This window comes from Protomyctophum bolini (genome assembly GCF_963924005.1).
Source record: "Protomyctophum bolini genome assembly, chromosome: 23".
Lineage (NCBI taxonomy): Eukaryota > Metazoa > Chordata > Actinopteri > Myctophiformes > Myctophidae > Protomyctophum > Protomyctophum bolini.
Genome location: NC_137884.1, coordinates 9,247,634 through 9,272,855, shown reverse-complemented (window position 1 = coordinate 9,272,855; position 25,222 = coordinate 9,247,634). Strand labels below are relative to the sequence as shown.

General features: G+C 43.2%; 2 protein-coding genes and 2 long non-coding RNA genes across 4 annotated transcripts; 3 read left to right on the top strand and 1 right to left on the bottom strand.

Moving 5' to 3' along the window:
* Positions 1–2,099: 2,099 nt before the first annotated feature.
* On the top strand, positions 2,100–4,482 carry LOC308310556. Its single transcript, XR_013963516.1, has 4 exons — positions 2,100–3,428; positions 3,586–3,677; positions 4,087–4,150; positions 4,413–4,482. It is a non-coding gene; the product is annotated as an uncharacterized lncRNA (long non-coding RNA).
* A 1,179-nt stretch (positions 4,483–5,661) lies between these two features.
* On the top strand, positions 5,662–9,038 carry LOC308310828. Its single transcript, XR_013963542.1, has 4 exons — positions 5,662–5,978; positions 6,201–6,297; positions 6,742–6,828; positions 8,004–9,038. It is a non-coding gene; the product is annotated as an uncharacterized lncRNA (long non-coding RNA).
* A 1,811-nt stretch (positions 9,039–10,849) lies between these two features.
* On the bottom strand, positions 10,850–21,856 carry dnai7 (dynein axonemal intermediate chain 7; the record flags this gene model as incomplete). The annotated part of the gene is made up of 16 exons (XM_080757012.1): positions 10,850–11,166; positions 12,026–12,139; positions 12,637–12,795; positions 12,933–13,147; positions 13,760–13,943; positions 14,791–14,957; positions 15,439–15,535; positions 15,834–16,098; positions 16,688–16,846; positions 17,059–17,162; positions 17,543–17,677; positions 18,575–18,712; positions 19,009–19,113; positions 20,022–20,113; positions 20,653–20,740; positions 21,776–21,856. The coding sequence occupies 16 exons, from the start codon at positions 21,854–21,856 to the stop codon at positions 10,891–10,893; spliced, it is 2,379 nt and encodes a 792-aa protein (XP_080613138.1). The 3' UTR covers positions 10,850–10,890.
* Positions 21,857–22,345: 489 nt separating this feature from the next.
* On the top strand, positions 22,346–25,172 carry lyrm5a (LYR motif containing 5a). Its single transcript, XM_080757593.1, has 3 exons — positions 22,346–22,470; positions 23,220–23,295; positions 23,849–25,172. Exons 2-3 carry the CDS (start codon positions 23,251–23,253, stop codon positions 24,062–24,064), a joined length of 261 nt encoding a protein of 86 aa, XP_080613719.1. The 5' UTR covers positions 22,346–22,470; positions 23,220–23,250; the 3' UTR covers positions 24,065–25,172.
* Positions 25,173–25,222: the final 50 nt, after the last annotated feature.

Below are 25,222 nucleotides of genomic sequence, written 5' to 3'. Positions count from 1 at the left end.
CATGGAGAGAAGCAGAACAAACTGAAAGACTTTTCATGAACTGAACTGCAAACATTGGAGCTGGGAAGACCGAAACCTCAAGCCATCAAGGGGAATGCCACTGGTGCGTTAATTGTTACTGCATTGAAGTTTATTTTGTTGCTTAAATTTATTATAAAAGTTATTTATGTTTTTGTGCTGCTAGGCCAAATTTAACTGCTATAATTAGCTATAAGTTTGATTTAAGTTGCATATAGGCTTGCTAAGTTGATGTGATGATCTTGAATTGAATTATGGAAGAAATATGAGTTAAAACAACCTGTTTATTTAGATTACCCAAGTGACTAGTGATTCAGTCATGTAGGTTACATTAGTAACTATGGTTATTCGAGTGAAATGAGTGAATTTCAGTTATTGTTTTTGTTTAAGTATGACCTTACATAGTTAATGACAGCTTGTATTTGTTTTTTGTCTTTTTCTCTGTTTAAGGTTTTCAACCTAATGCCTAAATACCTAATACCTAACCAACAACTGTACTTACCTGTACCACAATTTCAAGTAAAAACAAACAAAAGAGGAAAGAAGTTGTCTTTTTGAGTTGACCACAGTTCCCCCTGTCGGCTAAGCAAAAAGGTTTCTGAAGAAAATCCCGAATAACTTGACAGTCATCATCAATCACCATCGACAAACGACTACAAGTGAGTAAACAACAAGACGCCCAAGTCCCAAAGTGTGAGCACGTTAAACCGTATATCTCTGGTGATAAAAGAAAGAAAGGCATATTGTCCCTACATTCAAGTTGAAATCTTTACTCTGATACGGACACAAGTATTGAAATTGGATCGATTGGAAGGATCTAACCATGGATGTGTCACGCTATTGAAGCTAATGAAATGAGCGATACCATACGGATGAATGAACGCGCAGAGCGCGACATTTAATGTGGATTGGAATTAATTGATGTCGCTATTAAGCAAGCTTTGTGCAACGCTAAGTTTGGATCTGGAAAATAAGCACTGCTGTTGTATTCTAAATACGGACGTCACGTCACGTTTTACTGATGTCTGTAAATGAAGCGGATGAATTAGGCTACTCTAGTATGAAAGAGGCCTGTCCGTGTGTTTGCTAATACAAAAACAGCTTAATTGATATAAGCATCAAAGCAATATTTTAAGTACTTTTTATTAGCAAGTGCATTCCATAGCGCTGGACCACACATGGACATCATAAACCTGCGACGGGAACAGTTCCTATGTAGTAAAAGATTATATGAAAGAAATAAAATATTTAACTGGTTTATATTTTACAATTTTAGTTATAGATGGCAAGTATAATGTTAAGGAATATTTGTCTTATTAGCCAGAGATCCTTTTAAAATGTTTCTATTACTGTGAGTGATATGGTCAGCTTCTGATGTCTTTCTTTCTTTCTAATGTAGATGGAGATGACCGTAGATGCTGCTAGAACACTGAACCTGGTCTCCTGTGTGAACCACCCCATCCTGACAGCTAAGATGTCCATGTGGACATTATGAGTGTTTGTATAGAGAGAAGCATGGCTGAAGAGCTTTGCATATCAGTCGTTTCTTGCTGCTGCCAAAGTCAAATTGTGATATCTGTGGTGTTTAGTTCATGGCCGCTTATGAGATGTAGATGACTGGTGGAATAGCCTTGTGATACATACTGGCTGCACAAAATGCCACAAACTCACTAAAAGCTCCACAAAAATCACACAAATCAAGGGATGTCCGACAGTCAGTGTTGGATATTGTCCAACTCCTAATTGCCGATATCAACAGATACCGATATGCAGGCTTTTTCCAGTGGTGGAAACATAACTCAAACTTTTTACTTAAATAAAAGTAGGCAATACTGCAATATAGAAATACTCCGTTACAATTCAACATGTACTCGAGTAAAGGTACAAAGGTTTTGGTATAAAATGTACTTAAAATACTAAAAGTAATTATTAATAATGACTCATGCAAAATGTCTCATCTAAAATGATCTAATCTCTCACAAGCTTGTCTTATTGTATTGTGAGCTTGTATAGATGTTTTTAATGTAAAAGAATAAATAATGTAAAATTAAGGGTTAGGGTTATAATGCCTTATCGGCCGATAATATCGGACATCCCTAACAAAAACATATATCAAACGTGTCAATACATTTCAAAGAATGCCACAAGTGGCACTAAAACTTCACCAATAAATAAAGAAACATCCACATGTTCCATAAATTAAATGCCACAAAGGTTTGCCGAAAAAATGAAGAAATTACAAAAAATAAGTTTCTTAAACATCTTCTGCCGTATGTCCATAGAACTTCAGCTCTGTTGCAGCAAGCCAGTACAATGTGTCATTGTCTAGGTCACCTAAGCCACGATCACCATTCGGTGGCCGGTATTTGGGGCAAATGGTCATTACGTGTTCCACAGTCTGTAGTGGATCCTCGCATTCACAGTGGGCACTGTCCGAGATGTCCCACTTCTGCAGGGGAGGTGCTGGCAAAGAACATATTTGGGGTCCTCAATGTATTCCACTGGTCCCTCTGTCTTGCCTTCACCCAGGATGCCTTGGAGGTGTCAGCTGGTGTTGTGTGGAGCAGTTCCTGGGCCTGTGTGGCAAAGGGGCACAGTGACTTGAGGCACGTGTGCTGTGGCAAAGGTCGCCGTGACTTGGTGTGTGTGTGTGTGTGTGTGTGTGTGTGTGTGTGTGTGTGTGTGTGTGTGTGTGTGTGTGTGTGTTGTGGCAAAGGGCACCGTGACTTGAGGCACGTGTGCTGTGGTGTCTCTGACGACCTTGTGGAGGAGATGGCTGGGATTCACTCAGCTGTGCCTTCCCGGTGAGGGCCAGCGTGGCTGCTTCTCGTCTGACCTCTGTTGGAGTGATTCCAGCGAGAACAGGCAGGCAGTTTGTTTGGGGTGGCCCATCCGGTGTTGAGGGCAGCATCCAGCTTCTTGACATGAGAGCTACGGCTCCAGACTGGGACACAGTACTCGGGTCGTCTGCATAGCCATACTTCATTGATGTTGTTGCAGGGAGGTCATGGATGTAGCTGTTGGTGTTGAACAGCAGTTACTGGTGTGGAACCGAAAAGCTTCACAAACATGCCAAAAAATTCTAGTTTTGAACCTTTTTAATCTAGTTTATTTTCAAATAAATTTGTTTTTACTGTTTTGTGAAGCAACTTTGGGTACCTTGAAAAGTGCTATATAAATTGTATGTATTATAAAAAAACAGACACACAGCAATTGTCGCCACACAGACATCACAAATTCCTATTGGCAGCAGCAACAAGTGAGTGATGTGCAAAGCCATTCATAGACTATAACCACCATGTCTTCATTCCAGATGCTGCGAGGCTCAACCGGAGCCCCTACAGGTGGACATCTGCAGTTCTCGCTGTCCATGGATGAATCTGCATGGGGGGCTCTGAAGGCGGCTCAAAGTAAGAAACCACTTAGACTTTTCTATTACTGCGAGTGGTATGGTCTGCTTCTGTTTTAAATGTTCTCTATACATTTTGTGTATGATGTGAAAGGACACAATGTACATATATCTGGCTCTTGGTCACTTAAATTAATCTTTCCTTCTTTCTTTCTTAGGGTGGATGGGTCGTGGTAGACGTCGTGGAAGGACAGAGATCCGTTCCAAAGCTTCCCTCCCGGGCGTTTCCTCTGAGGACTTCTGATGAGCTGTGAGTAGGAATATTTCTTGTTGGGATGGATATCTGTTGTACTGTTATGGTACGAAGTGTAGCATGGCAGTATGATTCCTCCTAGTGGCACTGGTTGAATGTCTGTCAGCTCTCCAAGCTAATCAAAGTCTTAATGACACTTTTTTTTAACCACTTCAACCCCAGCATCTCTATTCTGGGGGGAGCGTTCAGCCAAATTAGCAGATCTACAAGCTCACACCGCATTGCGACGTGTTGTGAGCTTGTAGATCTGCTATGTTTGGCAAATCAATTTGTGTAGAGTGAAATCGGAGCATATACCAAATGCTCTCTTTAAAGGTCTGTTTTATCAAATCTATAGAGGGTTTAAGTGGTTCTGAATATGCAGCTCAACAAAAGCTAATGTAGTCTTTATTTCTTTCTTTCTTAGGACGGAGATCTGTGTAGATGCCGGAGGACTTCGGACCTGGGCCTGCCCGGTGAGGAACCGCACAGTAAGAACCGGCCTTTCACGATTATGAGGTTTCTTTTTACTGGACGATTATTGTCGCTCTAATAAATTGCAATTAAATATTTAAGTGTGGCCCGGACGGTTAGCTCAACTGTCTGGGCACCTATGCTGCCAAGCCAGCCGGACGGCGTGCTGCGGGTTCGACTCCCGACGGCCACTGCTGGACAGGGTACACGCACACACACACATGCACACACAGAGCAAAGCTAATTTGGTGTGTTTTTTTTCTTTTCTTTCTTTGTTAGAATGGAGATATCGATAGACGAGCTGATGTTCCCGGACAGAGATCCGTTCCAAAGCTCCCCCCCCCCCCCCCCCCCCGGGGGCTTCCTCAGAGCACTCTGATGAGCTGTGAGTAGGAATAGTTCTTTCTTGTTTCTGAGGATGTATAACTGCTTTTGTACTGTTATGGCACGAAGAATGGCATCATTTACTACAGTCATCCAAATGTTTTAAATATTTTATGATAAATCTAAATGACTCTGCACAATAGTTTGAGAGTCAATATCTCATCTGCTTTTAGAAGCACTTGAATAAAAAATGACAAAAGATGTTGAGGACTGTACATGTGTTGATGCCTCCTAGTGGCACTGTGGTTGAATGTCTGTCAGCCTTCCAAGCTAATCAAAGTCTTAAAACCCCAGCATCCCTATTCTGGGGGGAGCGTTCAGCAAAAAATAGCAGATCTACAAGCTCACACCGCGTTGCAACGTGTTGTGAGCTTGTAGAGCTAATGCTTTCTTCTTTCTCTCTCAGGATGGAAATGGCAGACGCAGCTGAAGCCTCTAGAGATCTGCAGGTCTGTCCATGGATGGATGGGAGGACGGAGATCTGGGTAGACGTCGCTGGAACGCCACTGCTGGACAGGGTACACGCACACACACACACACACACGCACACACAGAGCAAAGCTAATTTGGTGTGTTTTTTTTCTTTTCTTTCTTTGTTAGAATGGAGATATCGATAGACGAGCTGATGTTCCCGGACAGAGATCCGTTCCAAAGCTTCCCCCCCCCCCCCCCCCCCCCCCCCGGGGCTTCCTCAGAGGACTCTGATGAGCTGTGAGTAGGAATAGTTATGGCTTGTTTCTGAGGATGGATAACTGCTTTTGTACTGTTATGGCACGAAGAATGGCATCATTTACTACAGTCATCCAAATGTTTTAAATATTTTATGATAAATCTAAATGACAAATAATAAATGCACAATAGTTTGAGAGTCAATATCTCATCTGCTTTTAGAAGCACTTGAATAAAAAATGACAAAAGATGTTGAGGACTGTACATGTGTTGATGCCTCCTAGTGGCACTGTGGTTGAATGTCTATCAGCCTTCCAAGCTAATCAAAGTCTTAATGACACTACCACTTCAACCCAGCATCCCTATTCTGAGGGAGCGTTCAGCAAAAATAGCAGATCTACAAGCTCACACCGCGTTGCAACGTGTTGTGAGCTTGTAGAGCTAATGCTTTCTTCTTTGTCTCTCAGGATGGAAATGGCAGTAGACGCAGCTGGAGCCTCTAGAGATCTGCAGGTCTGTCCATGGATGGATGGGAGGACGGAGATCTGGGTAGACGCTGGAGGACTTCGGACCTGGGCCTGGATGGATGGGAGGACAGAGGACGGAGATCTGGGTAGACGCTGGAGGACTTCCGACCTGGGCCTGGATGGATGGGAGGACAGAGGACGGAGATCTGTGTAGACGCTGGAGGACTTCGGACCTGGGCCTGGATGGATGGGAGGACAGAGGGCGGAGATCTGGGTAGACGCTGGAGGACTTCGGAGAGGAACTCAACATATACGAACCGCTTCGGTGAGGAACTCGACAGTACGAACCGCTTTAGGGTTGGGGCTTTTTTATAGGCTTTATAGTAAAAAGCCAATAATCGTCCGTTGCCGATAATCGGTCAATCCCTATTCTTAAACGTTACTGTAAGTGCATGTGTATGTTGTGACAGGACACACACCCACACACACAGCAAAGCTAATTTGGGGTGCGTGTGTGTCTGTCTGTCTGTCTTTCGTTCTTTGTTAGAATGGAGATCTCAGCCGATGCCCGAGATCCGAAGCTTTCCCTGGGTGTTTCCGCTGAGGACTTCTGGGTCGCTGGGAGGCTCGGATGGAGCTGGAAGGTTCGGTAGACATCACTGGAACCCGTTTAGGCCTGTCGGAATTTGAGGTTTTATAATGGCCGATTTAATTGTTTCTCAAATAAATTACTAGTAACAATTTAATTGCGTCATAACATAACATTCTAAATAAAACTTTGGCTTTTGTAGGCTTTGTAAACCAAAAGCTGCACATGGCATAATTCAACAACTTTATACACTAAAAGAGAAGAAAATTACAAAGTGACACGTTTAGAGCTTGTAGATCGGTTGCTTCCATTATTTCTTTAAAATGTTTGACAATATATGAACATTTTCAACATGGAGACGATTATGTACTAATCTCTAAAAAAAGTATCTCAAATACTTGGCGATTAGGTAATTGTGACAGGCCTAAATCCTTCTAGTTGTGTTTTTTTATATCATGTTCTGTAATCAGTTAGGGTTGACTATAGACTTTTTTTTTAGGAACAAGATCATCATGCCGGTGAAGAGCACGTTTCTAGCCGATGGAGCAACTATTTCTGATCACCTTTGGAGTTGCATCACAGCAAGGTAATTATACAACACACGCACACGCACTATGATCATGACATGACATCAGCTTGTGACTGCAACTTGTTCCTGTTCGCAGATGACTCGGCACTGCTAGTCTCGGACAGGAACAAACTGCAGGTTGAAAAGGCCCTCAGCTCTGAACTCGGTAGAATCTGCACCTGGCTCGCTGATAACAAACTATCTTTACACCTGGGAAAAACTGAATCCATTCTCTTTGGATCTAATAGTAATCTCAGCAAGGCAAATGGCTTCTTGGTTAGAGTTGGTGACAATGTTATCACACGTAAAGATGAAATTACCTACCTAGGTTCCATCCTGGAGGCTAATCTTTCCGGTGATAAAATGGCCACCAACGTAATCAAAAAAGTCAACCAAAGAACAAGATTCCTTTACAGGATCTCCTCACTGGTCAACAAAAACACCTTGAAGACCTTAACAGGAGCCCTCGTACAAGGTTTCTTTGACTATGCATGCACCTCCTGGTACCACAGCACCTCAAAGGCCCTTAAAACTAGGCTCCAGACCTCCCAAAACAAACTGGTCAGGCTCCTACTTGGCCTCACCCCCCGAACCTACCTCACTCCTGCCCACTTTGACAGGCTGGAATGGCTTAGGGTCGACGACAGAGTACAGCATCTTGCAATGGGTCTGGTCCACAAGATTCGATACACCACCAAGATACCCATGTACCTGTCTAGATACTTCCTTTATGTTAACGAAGTCCACACCCACAACACCAGAGGGAGTGCAACGAACCATGTACAACCCAGATTCGGCACAAACAAGGGACTAAATTATTTTCACTCCTATGCCACCAAAATGTGGAACGCCCTACCAACAGTCATTAAGACATGTGAATCCCTTGACTCCCTTTTTCCCCTCACTGTATACGTTTATTTTCCCTTTTTACCTCCTTTATGATGAATTCCTGTTCTGTTCTTTGACTATATAGAAGTGTCTTTGTACGTCTCTAAATGTTTTGAAGAATTGAACATGGTGGACCCTCTTGTAAACAAGTGTAATGCTTAATTGGGTCGTCCACTTGCAGTTAACAGTCTTTGTATTGAGTTTGTGCTTGACATGTACTGTAATTCTGCAAACTGTTAATAAATATTTCAATCAATATTGTTTTATGAACAAAGTAGTAATGAGCATTTCTTTCTTTTCTTTAGGACGTTGCTGGTCTCCTGTGTGGCTCCATCTGGAGGTCACCAGGGTTCTGAGTCACTCAGATCCTGACTGGTAGTGGTGATATGTAGATGTGATCAATCAGGGCTCTAAACAATAAAATAATAAACCAATATAAATAACTAGATAATAATATAAATAAATGGATAAAACGAACGATAAAAAAATAGATTATAGTAAAATAAAAGTAAATTAAAATAGTAAAATAAAAGTAAATTAAAATTAGTAATAGCATAGTAATGGATAAAATAAATATAATTAGTAATATAGACAATAATACATAAAATAAATTAAATTATCAATATAGTAATGCATAAAATTAGTAATAACAGTAATACATAAAATAAATAAATGCATAAAAAATAAAATGAGTAATAACAGTAATACATAAAACAAATACTATTTGTAATGCATGAAGTAAAATTAGTAATAACATAGTAATACATCAAATAAATACAATTAGTAATATAGTTATACATAAAATTAGTAATAACATAGTAATATATAAAATACAATTAATACATAAAATAAATTCAATTACTTTGTGTTGTTATAGAATGACTTAAAAAAACAAACAAAAAATATCAATCACATCTACATATCACAACCAGGCTATATTGCCAGCAGGCAGGTGGACTGTAGACTCACTACAGCTGTTGCGTGGCTAGTCTGCTATCCGCGAACGTCTCCACGCTGGTTTCCTAAATGAGGGATATAAGTGCTGTTGGCACTCTGGACTCTGAATTCTGCGATCATGTGCTTCAGAAGAATGATGCTGCGTCACCTGTGCGGTGACAATTATCGATCTTTGGAAAGCTGTGACGTTTGCAGCTGTTCTGTCAAGATGGCCAATCTGCAAGCTGAGCTTGTGGATGAGATGTGCAATAGCCTAGTGCTTTGTGTTTGAGCCCTGTGCAGGAGCTACAAGACTGCCGGTTTGGATTGCTCTGTGCAGTTTTAACCATGTGACGCCTGCAGCACACTGTCAAGTGTGCAGGTGGACAGTTCTGAGCGGACGGCTTCGCCTTGTTTTTTGTTATAAAACTGTGGTGACGCTGTGTAACGTAGGCCTGAGGGCGGTTGCTCTGATAGACTTAAAGAGAGCCTTGTAGGAATTTTTTTACCTGATGTGATTTCAGGGTCGTTTCGCCTACTTCTACGTCCGGAGAGTTGTGATATTGGTTTTGAGTTCTTAAATGAATAAATGGGGGAAATGTCAAGGAAATGTGGAATGCTTGTACATTTAAGGACGTCATAAACCAAGCCATGAGAAGCTGTTGTCTGTGACCTGTGACATGTGTGGTTCTGAAGGGGTCTTCTGATGTCATGTATACAAGACCCACCCACCCCTGGGGGGGGGGGGGGGGGGTTAACTATGTTATAAGTGCTCACCGACAGATTTCTTTAACATGTCATATATCTGTAAATATTCATTATTTTCTTGTTAATAAATTATTGCATTTATACCCGGGTGTCCGTTATGTGTCCATTACCCTTAGATCGCGCCGCCGCGGATTTATTTATTTCCCAAATGGTCTAAAAATGAGTTATTTAGCGTACTTTTACCAATTAATTAGCCTATACACAGACAACGACTGATTAGCCTATTTTGGACGATATGGGTCTTTTCTAGAGTCAGTGTGTTTAGTCTCACTATAGTCTGTGTAGATTACCTGGCGGTGTTGCTGCCCCTCCCGGGAGTCGCGGCTCATGGCTCTTCATAGACGGCACAGAGACAGCAGTCACTCCGCTGAACGTGTCAGTGTTGCTGCAGTGGTGTGAACTGTGAACCGTGCGGGCACTGGTGGTGGTGCTGAGTTCTGACAGCCGAGTCACAGCTTCTTCTTCTGAATTACTTTATCTTTGCCTTGGAAAATACATTTTGCGTTTTGCTGTTTCCCAAAACAAACCAGCGCGCGCTACTGTTTGCTACAAAGCGACTGGAAGCGGACGAGGTTTACAGACATACCAATAGTAGCCAATCATATGCTGATTAGGCCAGTTGCTGTATAGCCTACCTACCCGATCACCAGGGAGCAGCAACAACACACACACACACACACACACACACACACACACACACACACACACACACACACTACACACACAATAGCCTTCTATATAATGCTGCGCACATATATTATATATATTTAAAAAAATACCCAGCATAATTTTTGGGAAGGCTAAGCCTTCCCTAGCCTTACACACCCGCCGCCTATGGGCGCTGTACTGTAGGCATATAATACCTGCGGCTAGGTGAAAACAAAAGAAACCTGATTAGCATTTGAGTACTTTTAACACCTCTGAACAGCCTGCGGAGAGGTTCACATTTTCGGAATTTTGCGACGGAGTCACAGAGGGTCAATAATTCCCAGAAAATCTGTAATGTTAATATAAAATGTCCACGATAATCTTCATGGGGGCTAAAAGGGGCTATTTAATTCTTCATGGGGGCTACAGCCCCATAGCCCCCACAGACTCGACGTCGTTGCTCTGGAGTATGGAGATAGAAACTCATGGAAGAGCGGGCAAGATTTTCAGAGCATTTATCGCGGGCGGCATTTATAACATTGATACCAGTTGCCTCATATGTCCACCCTTTATTATGACCGATTAATCAATACATGTACAAACCTCTTAACCCATTTAGATGTGAGGGTTCATGTGGTTAAGCCCCATTTTATACTTTAAACAAAATGGGGCTTTAATAACCACATGAACGTTTAGCCATGCAATGGAGTCATGTGACAAAAATAGCCAATATAAAAGCTCAATCGCTGCGTTGTGAACTTGTAGTTAGGCTATTACAATGTATATGTATGTGAACATTTTCGTCTATACTGACAAAAATAGGGAAGAGGTTGAAAGTGGTTAAGAATAAATAAGCGTTCGGGTGGCACAAATTAGACTCTGCACTGTGTCAACAAACAGGTAATGGGATTTCCGTATCCTCTCCACACCCTCAATGCTGGTGTCCTCGCGCAGCATGTGGACAAACGTGGAATGGAACTCTGTGTCGGGGTGGAGCTCCGGAGAGAAGGACTCATCCTTCTCCTTGATCTTCAGCTTCTGACACCTCTGAGCTCCCAGCAGGAAGACGCTCCATGAGCCCTTGGGCACCTGCGAGGGACCATGGTGCTCGCATACCTGGCGACAAGAGTTCAGATAGGAGAGGAGGGAGATTAGTGTGTAAGGGTGCAGTTAATGAAACTAATCGATTACAAAATTATCACACAGTATATACTAATTAGAGGTTTGGGTTGTTTATGGTTACGTCTGAGTCGTAGGGACATCATGGCCGTGGTCCGCTGGCCCTCCCAGGTGCCTATTATAATATAGGTTTCTATATTAAGTGTTTATGTGGTACGTGCCTTAACCACTTGGAACCCCAAGAATGTTTATTGTTTATACCCTATTTTACATTTTTACAGACTAAAGTTCCTTGCAGACTGATGCACATTTGTTTTTCAGCAATTGTCTGTCGTTTCTCTGAAAAGATGCATCAGTCTGCAAGGGAAAAAAATCATTTAAAATGTGTAACAATTATGAATTACACCAGATAATCAACAATGTGCATAATTATGTATTTTGAAACATATCGTCCTTAGCCTCTGATCCTGATATGGTGGTGGTGTAAATATTGCTCTGATAATCAATCAAATATATCGTAACATCTCTAGTGCACATAGACGTTAAACATGCAGGGCATGTGAACCAAACGTTGGTTTGGTTCACATGCATGTTTGCTGTTAGATAGCAGTTTGGTGTCCCTGCAGGTAAACATTTTAAGCCGCTGGGTAATCGCATATCTGGCTCGAATCGATTAACATCTTGTCTGAGACAATAGACAACACAACTTCCCTTTTCCTCATTCTGAGAGAAATGTCACTGTGTGCACTGCCATGTCACGTGTGTGGGTGTGTGTAAAGGCCATGGTTGGTTACCCATGATCCTCTGAATTAAATCAATCCTCAGGAATGGATTTCAGTGTGGTTTTCTTGTGTACCTGCATAACCAGATGCTCAGGCCCACACTTGGCATTCCATTGGCTCCATGTGAAGGCGTAGGCAGGTGAGAGAAGGGCCATCTGTTCATATGCAGCATGCTCTATCAATGGGTCCTGTCGAGGTGAGGACCAGCACAGCTCATTTTAACACCATTCTCAATCATGTGCAAGTTGCAACCCCACTGCAAGCGTCGCATTGCAACAGTGTTTACAGGATCATGTGGCACAGTTCAGAGTGTTAAGGAAATGTACCCTGATCACATGCAGTAGCTACATGAGGAAATGGACTGGTTGCATGCTTGTTTTGCTGTTTAGATGCCTATGAATACCATGTTGGCAGTGAAATGACAACATACAACAAACTATTTCAGCAGAGGGCCAACCGTGTTGTGTAACACAGTATAGAATTGCAGCACATGGACACAAGTTTGTCCACTCGGTAAATAACACAATCACACAATTTCATTCCTGTTGTGTCGACAAATTGCAGTGCAAGTCATGCCCCGAGTTGCACTTTTGGGAGGGGGAGACCGAGACATTAGTTCAAATATCCACTTGACTTGTGTTATGACACAAAGATGTGTTTTCAGGCATCTGCAGTTGATACAGACCTTAGCACAGCTACTGACGTATTTGTCAGTGTACTCGTTGACAAAGATGTTGACCCCAGCGCTGACCATGGCTTTCTGCAGTGCTGGACCATTCATCCATCTCCCTACAAGGTGAGAGAGGCCTTTCTCCTGCTCTGACTGCATCATACACTGGTTACCCTGTTGGACAGACAGAAATCCATCCTTTTCACCCTTCATTTTGTGACGGTAGTCATAGAAACGAAATCTCACTATAAAGACATACTGCTTATTGACTGAGAATGTGACACATGTGCTTTCAGATGTGTGTTCTTTACTTGGACAGTGATGCTGAGGTCTATGAGGGCTGTGTTGATGGTGAACAGAACCGAGTCCTGCCCCAGTGGCCTCAGCTCCCAGCCCTGGAAGGGCAGGTGGATGTAAGTGTCCTGCATCAACACAAAGGCATGGAAGGAGTCCATCTTAAAGGATATTTTGTCCTCCGCCGCCTTGTAGGAAATATCATTGATCCCATCTGTCTTCCATTGCTTCCCTGGAAGACACAGAGTTCAAGCAAAAGTTACACGTTGGTAGAGGTTTGGGTTGCCATGGTGTAACTCCAAATATTTAAATAGTTACTACATTGATTATGATCAAATAAATAGAGACTCCATTGACTCTTTTAGAACACAAACGTGAATAACAAACGTTGACAATGTACAGAATTTCAAAACCCAATTCAGCATTTTTTTGCTACAGTACTACAGTATCTTGGTCAGTTTGCCACGCATAATAACACATTCTGATCTGGATACATTTCCTAATTTAGTCAAATCAACACAAAATTGATATTCAAACGGAATGCTGTGTCTTGTCATATATACATTGGCAGAATCAGCTTTGTTTGCATTTGTTTATGTGCAAAAAGAGTGACTTTGACACCTAGAGTCACCTAGAGACTCTACTTATTGTAGATGTCTTTAATATTTGGCGTTACATCATGGCATGGTAACTATACAATCCAAGTCTCTACTAAGTTCTCATGACCTCATACATATCTCCCGATTTCATTATTTCAGAATTCAGAGTAAACGTTTACAGTAGTTTTGATGCCTGCATCGTGTGTTCGTCTTACTCTACTCTAGTCCCAGTCTGTCTCACCTACCTGCAGGGTCCCAACGGGCCACATGCGGCGGTTCCAGGAAGAGAACGGAGTCGGGCAGCGTGACGGACATCCCCACGGGGGGACAGGTGAGTGCGCCGCCGTCCTCGACGTTCACTGAGGCTGAGCCCCGGAGCTGAGACTGCTCCGTTGCGTAGGGGAACACCTGGAGCCCCATGTCCAACAGCTGGGGAAAAACAGACAGGAGGAGGGGAGAGAGAGACAGAGAGAGAGAAATAGGGACCACCTGACCATAACCACTTAAACCCTATATTATTAGTTGACAGGGGTTCCTCAGAGCTCTATACAGTACTTGGTCCATTCCTTTTTTGTATAATAAACCGGTGCCCGGCTGTAGAGCACAGAGTCGTTGTACCCGTGTCAGAGTACTCGTTCCACCCATCTGTCTGTGTCCCTTTTATGATCACCTGATGAAGGCCGTTCACGGCCGAAACGTTGTGTCTTATTTATGGTGTATTGAATAAAACACACCTTGGAGCAAACCTGTGTGCGGACTCTCCTCTCTTCACTGTGTCCCTTTTATGCCCATATATGGAAATTTCTGTATCTGTCTCTCTGTGTCTCTTTATTCCTATGGAGTTCTGTGTCAGGCATGCCCAAATATGGAGTGTTGTGATGTCAGAACAACAGGCCAGCTCCATATATGGACCATGGGCACTGGGCAGGGGCCCTGTCCAGAGCCCGGGCAGAGGCTCGACACCGGGAACTGCACTCCCTGTGGGGTTGTGGAACGCGCGTGTTGAATTTGAAGTATGTGGGGCAGTCGAGTTACAGTATGTGGATTACAGCTGTACACATGTATTGTACGTACAGACAGACTTACAGAGACATGGTGCATTTATAGATAGAACTCAAACTAGCCGATCTACAAGCTCACAACATGCTACGATGTGAGCTTGTAGATCGGCGCTAGTGTTTATGTGGTGAAGTTATTGGGATAAATGCAGCAGAACCAGCACCACCTAGTGCTAGTCTATATAGACACATTCTAGTATTATGTATTCACTATTCACCTGTATGATTTCCCAGCCGTTGACCCGTTTGGACTGAGGCGGGAGGCAGAACACGTCCCAGTAGAAGATCCCGCCGAGGGGAGTGTACTGCAACAAGTCCACCACATGTGCACCGTCGGAGGTGTCAATCAATGGCTCCAGCAGGTCAGGACCCGAGTCCCCACCACCTGGGGGATAGAGAGAGAGAGAGAGAGAGATAGAGAGAGAGAGAGAGAGAGAGAGAGAGAGAGAGAGAGAGAGAGAGAGAGAGAGAGAGAGAGAGAGATAGAGAGAGAGAGAGAGAGAGAGAGAGAGAGAGAGAGAGAGAGAGAGAGAGAGACAGACAGACAGAGACAGAGACAGAGAATAATTTTTTCAGTAGTGTTTTAATTAAGTAAAAGTACAAATACTGCAATATAAAAATACTCTGTTGCAAGATTTCAAAATGTACTTGAGGAAAAGTTAAACAGTATTTACAGTACCAAAAGTAATAGTATACTCATTATGCAGAATGTCCCATTTCAGTGGTGTGTGTGTGTGTGTGTGTGTGTGTGTGTGTGTGTGTGTGTGTGTGTGTGTGTGTGTGTGTGTGTGTGTGTGTGTGTGTGTGCGTGCGCTACTGGAGGTTGGGTAAAATGTATCAGGAAGCCTTGATGCTGGGTGTCTCACCTGAGACTGTGTCTGTCTGTGTCACTATGGGGCCCTGCGAGTCCTCTATGGGCTTCTGGCCAGCACTCCTCACCGAAGCCTGGCTCCCTGTGCTCTGCTAGAGGTGCACGCACAACGACAATGAAAAGTCCAATCGCTCCTTTAGCTTTCATATTAGACCGGTATTAGTGGATGGAGAAACGTGAGTCTATGAAATGCTACAGTCTACAAGGGTGGTTTCCCGGGCGTCCCCAGTAGAATTTAATATACTGTAGGATCAAAATCAGTATATTTTATACTTATGAACATTTAGAAAAATCTTGAAATGTTGCGAAAGATATTTTTTCGGGATCTGTGGCAAAAATACATGGTGATTTTGGAGAACCAAACCAGCATTCCATTCCTCTCCATCTTACCTTCTGTCCGTCAGACACTGACTGAACCTCCTCGTCCGTCCCGGTCACCGTCTGACCATCAGACTCTCTGATTGACGGCACCGACGCGTCTGTCCCGGTCACCGTCTGTCCATCAGACTCTCTGATTGACGGCACCTCCTCGTCTGCCCCGCTAGGCAGCGGGGGGCTTTCTCCACCCTCCGTTATCTCCCCCTCTCCTCCCGTTTCCTCCTGCTCGGGTGAATCTGTCTCCAGACTGACGGCCTCCTGTCCCCCGCTAAGGGACCTGCTGGGACCAAAGAAAGACAAGGAGTTTAATGCCAGAGAGTCTAAAGCTGTAAAGTGTCGAACCCGCAGGTCCCCAATGTGGGAGACCAAGCATCTCCCACTCATAGAAGAGGGAATCCCTGCTTGTCTAGAGGAGATATTGTGCTTATGAGCTTCAGGCAGTGCTGACACTCTGACAGACACAGTGCTGACACCAGGGTCTAAATGTCTCAATGGAAGAGCAGGGAGACCACCGCCAACCACTGCATTATGTGCTAGTTAAATTGTATTAACATAGTCTATCATACATTTTCGTTCTAACTAATTAAGTGGCAGATTGCAACTCACAAGCTTCAACTGAAAATATACTGAGGTTATACAGTTGTGACAGAAGGATTGTTTGTATTAGTAATATTAATACTGGGAGTTGAGTTGACTGATTGCGTGATTAGTAGCAGCTGTAGGAATAGCCACATTAGTAGGAGTAGTTCTTACTGAAGAAATAGGCAGAAAGTGTGAGCGTGTGTGTGTGTGTGTGTGTGTGTGTGTGTGTGTGTGTGTGTGTGTGTGTGTGTGTGTGTGTGTGTGCGTGTGCGTGCGAGGGAGACCTGTGTGTGCGTGTATGTATGCTCTGTTGTCTAATACGGGCCAGAGACGTCAGATGGTCGTAGCGGGTGTGAAGAATGCGGATAGCGATGTCACTCTTAGCCAGCTGTTTGGGAAGCTCGAACCCTAGACCCACGTCCTCAAACTGAATGTCTGTGAACCTGATGGGACACAAACGCATAGAGATGTTATTGAGCTGACAATGACACATTAGGTTGCACTTTTGGACCACACTGGAAATGTCTAGTTGGTGGACCTTAGAGAAGTTAGAAAACTATAGCTACTGTGTAAGTTTAATTCTCAAGTCATTTAGGAGTTATTGCTACCCAAATATATCACACTCAAACAAACGTCTCTCTGATTATTCTGTCACCTGGGGTTCTTGCTGATGTTGGCCCAGAGACACAGTGTGACATTGTCGTCTTTGATCACGGTCTGCATGTTGCCAGTCTCAATGTCAGCGTTAGTGCTGGCCCACTGTAATGAAGGAGAAATGTCACTGCTGGAGTGTTTAGCAATTCTTGTCTTGCACATCTTATACGTATATTTGAGGGTTGTCCATCAGTTGACAGCTTTAGTTGACAGTTTTCGTTTATAATTCATTTTGTGTTTTTTTTTTGGTTTTTTTTGTAATATGGGGTAGCTCAGAAAAGTAGCGAAAATAGCTTGTAGATTGGCTATTTTTGCTATGACATTTTCTCTATGATTTTAGCTAGTTCGGTTCAGTTTCAGTTAGTTATTGGTTTTGTAAAAAGCCTCCCTTTTCTTTTTTCGTTCTGTCAACTAGAATGTTTCGTCAAATAGTTTTGGATATTTTGTTGGAACTATTAAAGTGACATGCCCTGGCTGGCTTCTACCTTGAGGAGGTCCTCAGAGGTGAGGTGGTGTTTGGAGTGGGTCAGCTCCTGCAGACACAGCAGGGTGTCCTGGTACCTCTGGATCTCACCTGGCTCTCTGACGTCTAAAAGCAAACCCTCCAGCTCCTCAATCAGCTAGGACGGGGAAAAACATCTGTTTGTTTGTTTGTTGTTGCTGTTGTTTTTACTTGCACAAGCAGGGCGCGCAAGTACAGTAATCGGCTGCGTATGTCGGTGTTGTCCGTCGGCCAATCAGGGATTGTCTGATGACGTAACTACTAAAGTACCGTTTGGTGATGGGCTGGGTATGTATGTATGTATGTATGTATGTATGTATGACTATGTCGGAGTAAGAATGGTGGTCCCTTATTGGCTGTTGATGGTGACGTAACTACGGTACGTTTCAAGGTTGGTATAAGGTCAATAACGGGTCTAAAGGATTTAGAACAGCAGTTGTAATTAGTTAGTCGCAGTACTTGATGCTCTGTTTGCGCACAAGGCACAAGTTGGCACCTCGACAGAGTGCATTTCTAGTTTAAGATTTACTTTTGGCATTTGTTTTCTTTATTTCAGGTACGTATCTCCGTTTAGAGAGAGCAGAAAACCCAAGGGCAGTGAGAAGACAGAGAGACATGCGAGACAAGACAGGGGTCGGATTCAAACCCGGGGTCCTCTCCTCCTCACACTCACAAGGAGCACACGTAATGGTCTCACTGGTTTTCAATGTCGGGTCCTATAGGACCACCAGGGGTCCAAATAAGATTGGGGTCCCAACACCCGTTAAGGGTCTATTTGGACCGCTTAGTTGTCCCCGGACCAAACGTTGAGAAACGTTTTTCAAACAGCAGTGGTAGCAGCTTTGTTTTTCTGGGTTTTCACCTGTGTTTCATGTTGCGTTGATACTTGATACAATCTGACACAGTCGATTCTCTTTACAGTGAGGACAGGACGCACACACACACACACACACACACACACACACACACACACACACACACACACACACACACACACACACACACACACACACACCTGTAAAGTGAGGGCACACTGCTTTAGCACAGCTGTAATGTTGAGCTCTGGGTCTTCTCTCCACAGGCTGATGTAGGCGTTGATTTCCTGCTGCACTGTTGGGTCTGGGCTGCCGTCGCACCGCATGTACCTGTCCCACTGTGCATCCACGCGCACACATACACGCACACGCACACACACACACACACACACACACACACACACACACACACGCACACGCACACACAATCACGTTAAACCATTTTCAACAAGATACAATGACTGTATATGCTCATATACACTATCATTATGATGTTCTTTTGTAAATTCATATAATATCTTGGGCCAACTTGTCAAAAGTATGTGGGCAAACAAGTTACATCTTTCTCACTCTCTCGCCTTCTCACACGCACGCACGCACGCGCGCACACACACACACACACACACACACACACCTTGGCTTTCTCCCTGGTTTCCATTTTCCATCCAGCCACTGCATTATGGTTGTCCTCCAGTAGATGGCGGAGTTCATTCAGTTCATCCTCTCTGCGCTCTTGGTCCTGTGAGTGCATTTTACAATGTTTTATTGTCTGATGGCACAGTCATCAACAACAGGCTTGACTGTGCTCAAGTCAAGACATGCGCCTCTGCAACAACACCCTACTACAAGATTCACACAGAACTAAATGGAGTTTAAATTATTTTATTTTTTTCCAGATTGTAAATATTAATTATGTATTTTTATCAGAGGGTGTGCACAGACTACACACGCAGCCAGTGACAAAAGTCTGTAATTATTCAGGTTGAATGTCAAATGACACCTTTTTAGTAGTGAATAGACGAGTCGTTCTCACTTGTGCTGTTAAAAAGCTTAAAAAATAAGCTTTAAAGATATTCAACATTTTTCACAGGGTGGTTAAACTGATTTAGATTCTATATTAGCTAATTTTGTTGAGGACCCCCTGGAGTCCCCTTAAGGCCTGGGGGAGCCCTGGAGTCCACTTTGACGGCATTCTCCTGTCATGCATCCTCATCCTCCTCTATCTCAGGCTCAGCACCGCCTTTGACACCATTAAGCACTCCATCCTCATCACCTGGCTTCAATAATCTCTACATGTGTCCAGAACTCAGCTGCCCGTCTGCTCAACAGTACCCATTCCTCCTCGACCTTCACTGGCTTCCGGCAAAAAATCCACTTCAAAGTACTTCTCACAACCTATAAGGCTCTGAATAATCTGGCTCCCAGTCCCAACCACCTCTTCGACCTCCTCCAACGTCATGTCCCCTCCCAATTAAGCACCATACCTGGGGCTGCCCCAACCCTGTGGAGTGCACTCCCCAATATTATCAGAGAAGCCCCCATGCCCCCCACCCTCCAATCCTTCAAAACCGCTTTCAAAACCCACTTCTTAATGATTAGTATTAAACCATCTGTAGCACCATGGTGCCCCAGAAAAACACGGCTCACCTTTAACTCGAGCCGCTGCTGCTCCTTCAGTTCGATGCTCTCACTCTCCAACCTTTCCAGCTCATCTTTCTCTGCCTGCAGTCGGACCTCCTCTGAGAGCAAAACCACAAGCACTGAATTGAACTCTGAGAGCGAGTGAACACATTAAATACGGGGTCCTTTTGTCCTTTTGGTTACATATACATTTTATGTTAATTTTACTATGTAACCCATGATTTGGTTTTTTTTTTGGGGGGGGGGGGGGTCCCTGGTGACAATTTAATACCTAAAAAAAAGACCACTACTATTACTAAGTAATCAGCCAAATTGTCACATAATATACGGTAAGTATTAGAGGAAAATCCTTTGAAAATAGCTGATCTACAATAGCTCTGCTATTTTCCACAATATTTATCTCTGGGAATTCCAAGTGCTTGTCATGGGTGGGGAATCCTCCAGTTCACTTCAAATATCGTCGGTCTGAAAAGGTAACCACTGGACTGGTGTAACATCATGGGCCAAAAAATCGCGCGCGCGAGTCGCTAGCCAAACAGTCGCACCCCCTGGCGTCAGGTTCAAAGTCCGCCTATGTGTAACATACTGACCCACCACTTACGTACACGCGCGCGTGTGTGTGTGTGTGTGTTTATACCTTCTTCTTTGAGTTTCCTCTCTTCCTCCTCTCTCTCCAGTCTCTCTCTCTCTTCCGTTTTGCTCAGTTTTCCAGTTTTTTTAGCTGACTAAAATAAATCAAGATGATGTGTTAAATTGGACAGCTCATTGGTGTACTGGTCATTCATCAGAATCATTGTGTAAATCGTAGTAGTCTCAGTAAGTCTGATAAATTCACATATTTAAAGTTGTGATATACTGTGTATGGTCTGAAAGTGCAATGCACTAAGGTAGACTAGGCCCTATACCTTAGTGCCCCCTAGTCACTAGGGGGCCCTGATGTGAAAAGGTGAATGGTTTTGTATTGATGATGTCATGAGGTCAAAGGAGATGAAAGAGGAAGTAAAGAAGTGAACACAAGCTGCTGCCTTGTCTGCGTGCACTTATTTCTATACGAGAATACAACAAAAGTCATTCTTAAGTGGCACAGCGGCTATGTAGTCGCGGGATTGGCTTTATCAGACCAGAATTATGACGTCGTTTTGGGCGCAAAGATCTAATAATTAATTCCCACATCACATGAACAAACTGTTAAATCTGACTCCAGTTAAAAGGGCCACAGATGTGATTGCATTATGCAAACTTACTGTATGATAACATTGAGATGTAAGAAGCCTAGATTCAATGGGAGTTGTATCCGACATGTATGGAAACCATAGACTGTAAAAAAAAAAAAGGCAACTCTGCAACTCTGACAATAGTACAGTATTACTGCAGAGTAGACAGCTACCATTTGGATAGATGCACCTAACGCAAAGCCTTAGCCAAGTAGCCATGGTGCCTATTAGATGGGGGTAGCAGTAGCAGTGGCACCAGCAGTTTCATTAAAGAGGATATTTCCAGAGCACTTAACCTGCCAGTTATAGGTAAAGAAACGTTGAATATGATACATATTCAATGTGCAAAGGAAGGAAGAAGAAGGAAGACATGGCAGTGTATCCCAAGCCGTGCATATCCACGGCTTCCCAAAAGTTGCATCTCTCACACACACACACACACACACACACACACACACACACACACACACACACACACACACACACACACACACACACACACAATGACAGTTTATTAATATGAGTGTAAATTGCAGCTTTTCTCACCATCTTCACAAAGAGTCCTGACCTGACGCCTCCGGGCAGCGTCCTTAGAGTATATACTCTAAGGCAGCGTCCAGTAACCATGGAAACATAGGACGCATGCGCATTAACCTCGCATCACCAGGCTTTCCACCGCCTCGGAGGAAAGCCTGGTCTCTGTTCCAAAAGTCCGGGACCGGATGATATGCCTACGTCACGTTGTAGGTAGCTTCCCAAACAGGATGTACCCAAAATAATCCCCCCTCCCCCGCGATCAAAATGTTAGTTCCTACCAATTAATATGCTTCTGATGCGGCGTACTTTAGTTTCGTTGAATTTTAAAATACATAGCGTAGCGAGAGTGCGGCACAATGGCAACTGGCGAGTAAAGTCGGGGGGGAACCAATACTCTATGGGGGGAACTAACATTTTGATCGCGGGGGAGGGGGGATTATTTTGGGTACATCCTGTTTGGGAAGCTGCATACAACGTGACGTAGCATATCATCCGGCTCATACCGAAATGAAATGGTGCCCAGGCTACATGCGCATGCGTCTTGTTATTTGCGACACAACGAAACGACGCACGGCAATGTTATTTGTGTATGGTGGTGGTGTGAACTGCAACTGTGAACTCCAATGCACCGCGGCTTCACAGAGTCATAATGGATCCTGCCGCAAAAGAACCATAAACACGCGTCACAGACACAAAGGACAAGGGTAAACATAATATTGTGTGTCCTCGTGCGTTTGTTGTGAATGTCAGAGCAACGATGGTACATGCCATGTAGAACCCATCGCCCGACACGATGCTCTGATCACCCACACCACAGTCTTGCTGTACGCTATTGCTAACAAGCTACAGCTAAATGTCAACAAGGAGCTCCCTGGTATCGGCTAAATCTGCACTTATTTCTTATCTATTTAATAATAAAACGTTATTTGAACCTGTGTGGTTGTCGAGTAGGTTGAGACAAGTCAGTGTGTTAACTGTTAATAATAATAAGCCAATCTGAGAACCCGTCGGCGAATAAAGGAAAAACAACGCCCTCTTTTTTGAAGCGAGTCAACAACGAGATAAACTAGCTCAGTAGTGGTGGTCTGGTCCCCCTAATCTAGAGATATGATTCACTTACTTGTCCTATATGAATGTTATAGATACATGTTTATACAGGTGTGACGTTTATCAGGAGTTTACTTTGTGGTTGTTTTATACATAGTGCAAAATACAAAACAAGTTATGTAATATAATATATAAAATAATAATAGTAATTTCTTCACTAGGTTAATTGTACCAGACCCTGGTGTTGCGCCTCATTGATGCAATACAGTATTCCCTGACCAAACAGGAATTGCCTCTTAAGAGTGATAGAAATTTGATCAAAGGTGCAAACCTTTTAACTCCATGGTGGATGCTCATCTCTCTTTCATTTGACTAATTATATTTTGTTTTGTTGGTTTAATTTCAGCTGTTTCCCAAAGTGCCATCCCACTCTCGACATGTCCAACCCTTTAAAGAGTAAGGTGATTGCACTTTACAAGAATGTAAGTTACACACACACACACACACACACACACACTTTTGCACACTGTGCCAAGCAGAGGCACAGATCTTGGGGGTTCTTCAGTGCCTGATATGAGCACCTCTGACAAAATACTGAGTACCGCTCATGCAGCCATTGTGCGATGCCAGATTTATCGAACTGAAAAGAGCGGAATAAATAGAGCAGACCAAGTGCCGAGCCAAAGGTCAAGTTTAAGTATTGAGCCAGGGTTTATACTTTAAGTAGTTAAATGCCTGAAGACACTTCGTTAACATGATGTGATGTCTGAAAGCACATTCAACATGAATCCAACATGTAGTGGCGGCCCCTGCTTCATCTCTCTCAGCTAAGCAAGGGGTCCTTGGCCTGAAGAAGACCCCTTACCTGTGCTAAAGAAAGACGCTAGTGTGGAACTGTGGATAGCAATGATCGGAATGACTGGAGATGCAGGTGGAGAGCTCGTCTGAGGATGACGTACAGAGAGAGAGATTTTTCTGTGAGTGAATCCTAAAATGACCCTACGTTTGAACAACAACGTTTTGCATTCCTGACAGCTGCTGTATCTTGGAAGGGAATACCCCCAAGGGGCGGCGTACTTCAGGGAGAAGCTGAAGGCAGCCTTCATGAAGAACAAAGACGTGACGGACCCTGAGAAGATCGAAAAGCTGGTGAAACGAGGAGACTTTGTCATCAAGGAACTGGCGGCGCTCTATTTCCTGAGGAAGTACCGAGCCATAAAGAAACGATATTATGATAAAGACGAAAAATGAATACGGACGGACGGACAGACGGGCTGCAAAACACAGTCTCGGCCATGCTTTTTGCCTGCCGGAGACAATTAGGGCTGTACTTAATTGATCAATTTGGTCTTATTTGACCAAGACGTTACTTTAAATAGCCATTGTCCATTGAGATATCCAATGGAGTCAACCTCTCCAACTTGAAAAGGCTGGTCTCTGATTGATTCAGCATTTCTGTTTCACAGATTTGTCAGTCAACTAATTGATTCGTGGACAAAATCTGATGACTATTAGTTGACTAATCATTTCTTTAGTTGAGGACAACCTTACTGTTGATTATAGTATTTATATGTTGAATGTGCTCTGAACCTGACAACTGGAAAATGTCAGCAGAGACTGCCAAAGGTAATGGAGATATCTATTACTTGTAGTTGTGTTTTGCTTTTAAAGCCGAAGTGTACTTTAAAAATATTAAATATATAGTTTTTTACAAATGCATAATCACATTACCGTCCCCCAGAAATGGTGTCTTAACCACATGAACCCTAGTGTCATAATATAAATAGCCAGCCTACAAGTCCCACAATGCATCACATTTGAGCAGATAGGCCTGTAAGAGATGTGGTGAGAAGAGGGAAAGGAGGAGGAGTATACAGTACACCAATGTGTGACCCCAGCCAATGAAGTATCTAGGGTTTAAGTGGTTAATGTTGTCTTTGGAGAGTTTGCAGAGCCAAACATTTCCTTGTCTTATGTTAATAATGTAAAGAGCTTTAAGAAAGCATAATTCTGCATTTCAAATGGAAGCAGACAGCAATCAAAATCATTTAAAAACTTGAAAATCTGTGTTTCCCCTAGTATTTAGGTCTTTTTGGCCTGGTTTCCTTTGTCACATTTTCAATATAATGTATATACTGTACCTGTAAGGACTGTACCTGTAGAGTGAACACTCATATGCACACTCATAATCTCATATACTCCAATGTTACATTTATTGATGTATATACCTGTACATACTCGTATTGTATAATCTCAAATGTTTTATTTTAACCGTATATGTGTCGGAAGAGTCAAAACAACAAATGCATTTCACATTAATGTGTATTTCAAACACAGATCCTGTGTTGTAATAAATTATTTAAAATCACAGCACGATGTGTTTTTTACAATTTAAAAGTTAACTGCAAT

Excerpts from the sequence above, each read along its gene's own strand:
- lyrm5a (XM_080757593.1), top strand. The coding sequence starts at position 23,251 with ATGTCCAACCCTTTAAAGAGTAAGGTGATTGCACTTTACAAGAAT. Across the intron at positions 23,296-23,848 it reads TGATTGCACTTTACAAGAAT|CTGCTGTATCTTGGAAGGGA; the intron begins GTAAGTTACACA and ends CATTCCTGACAG.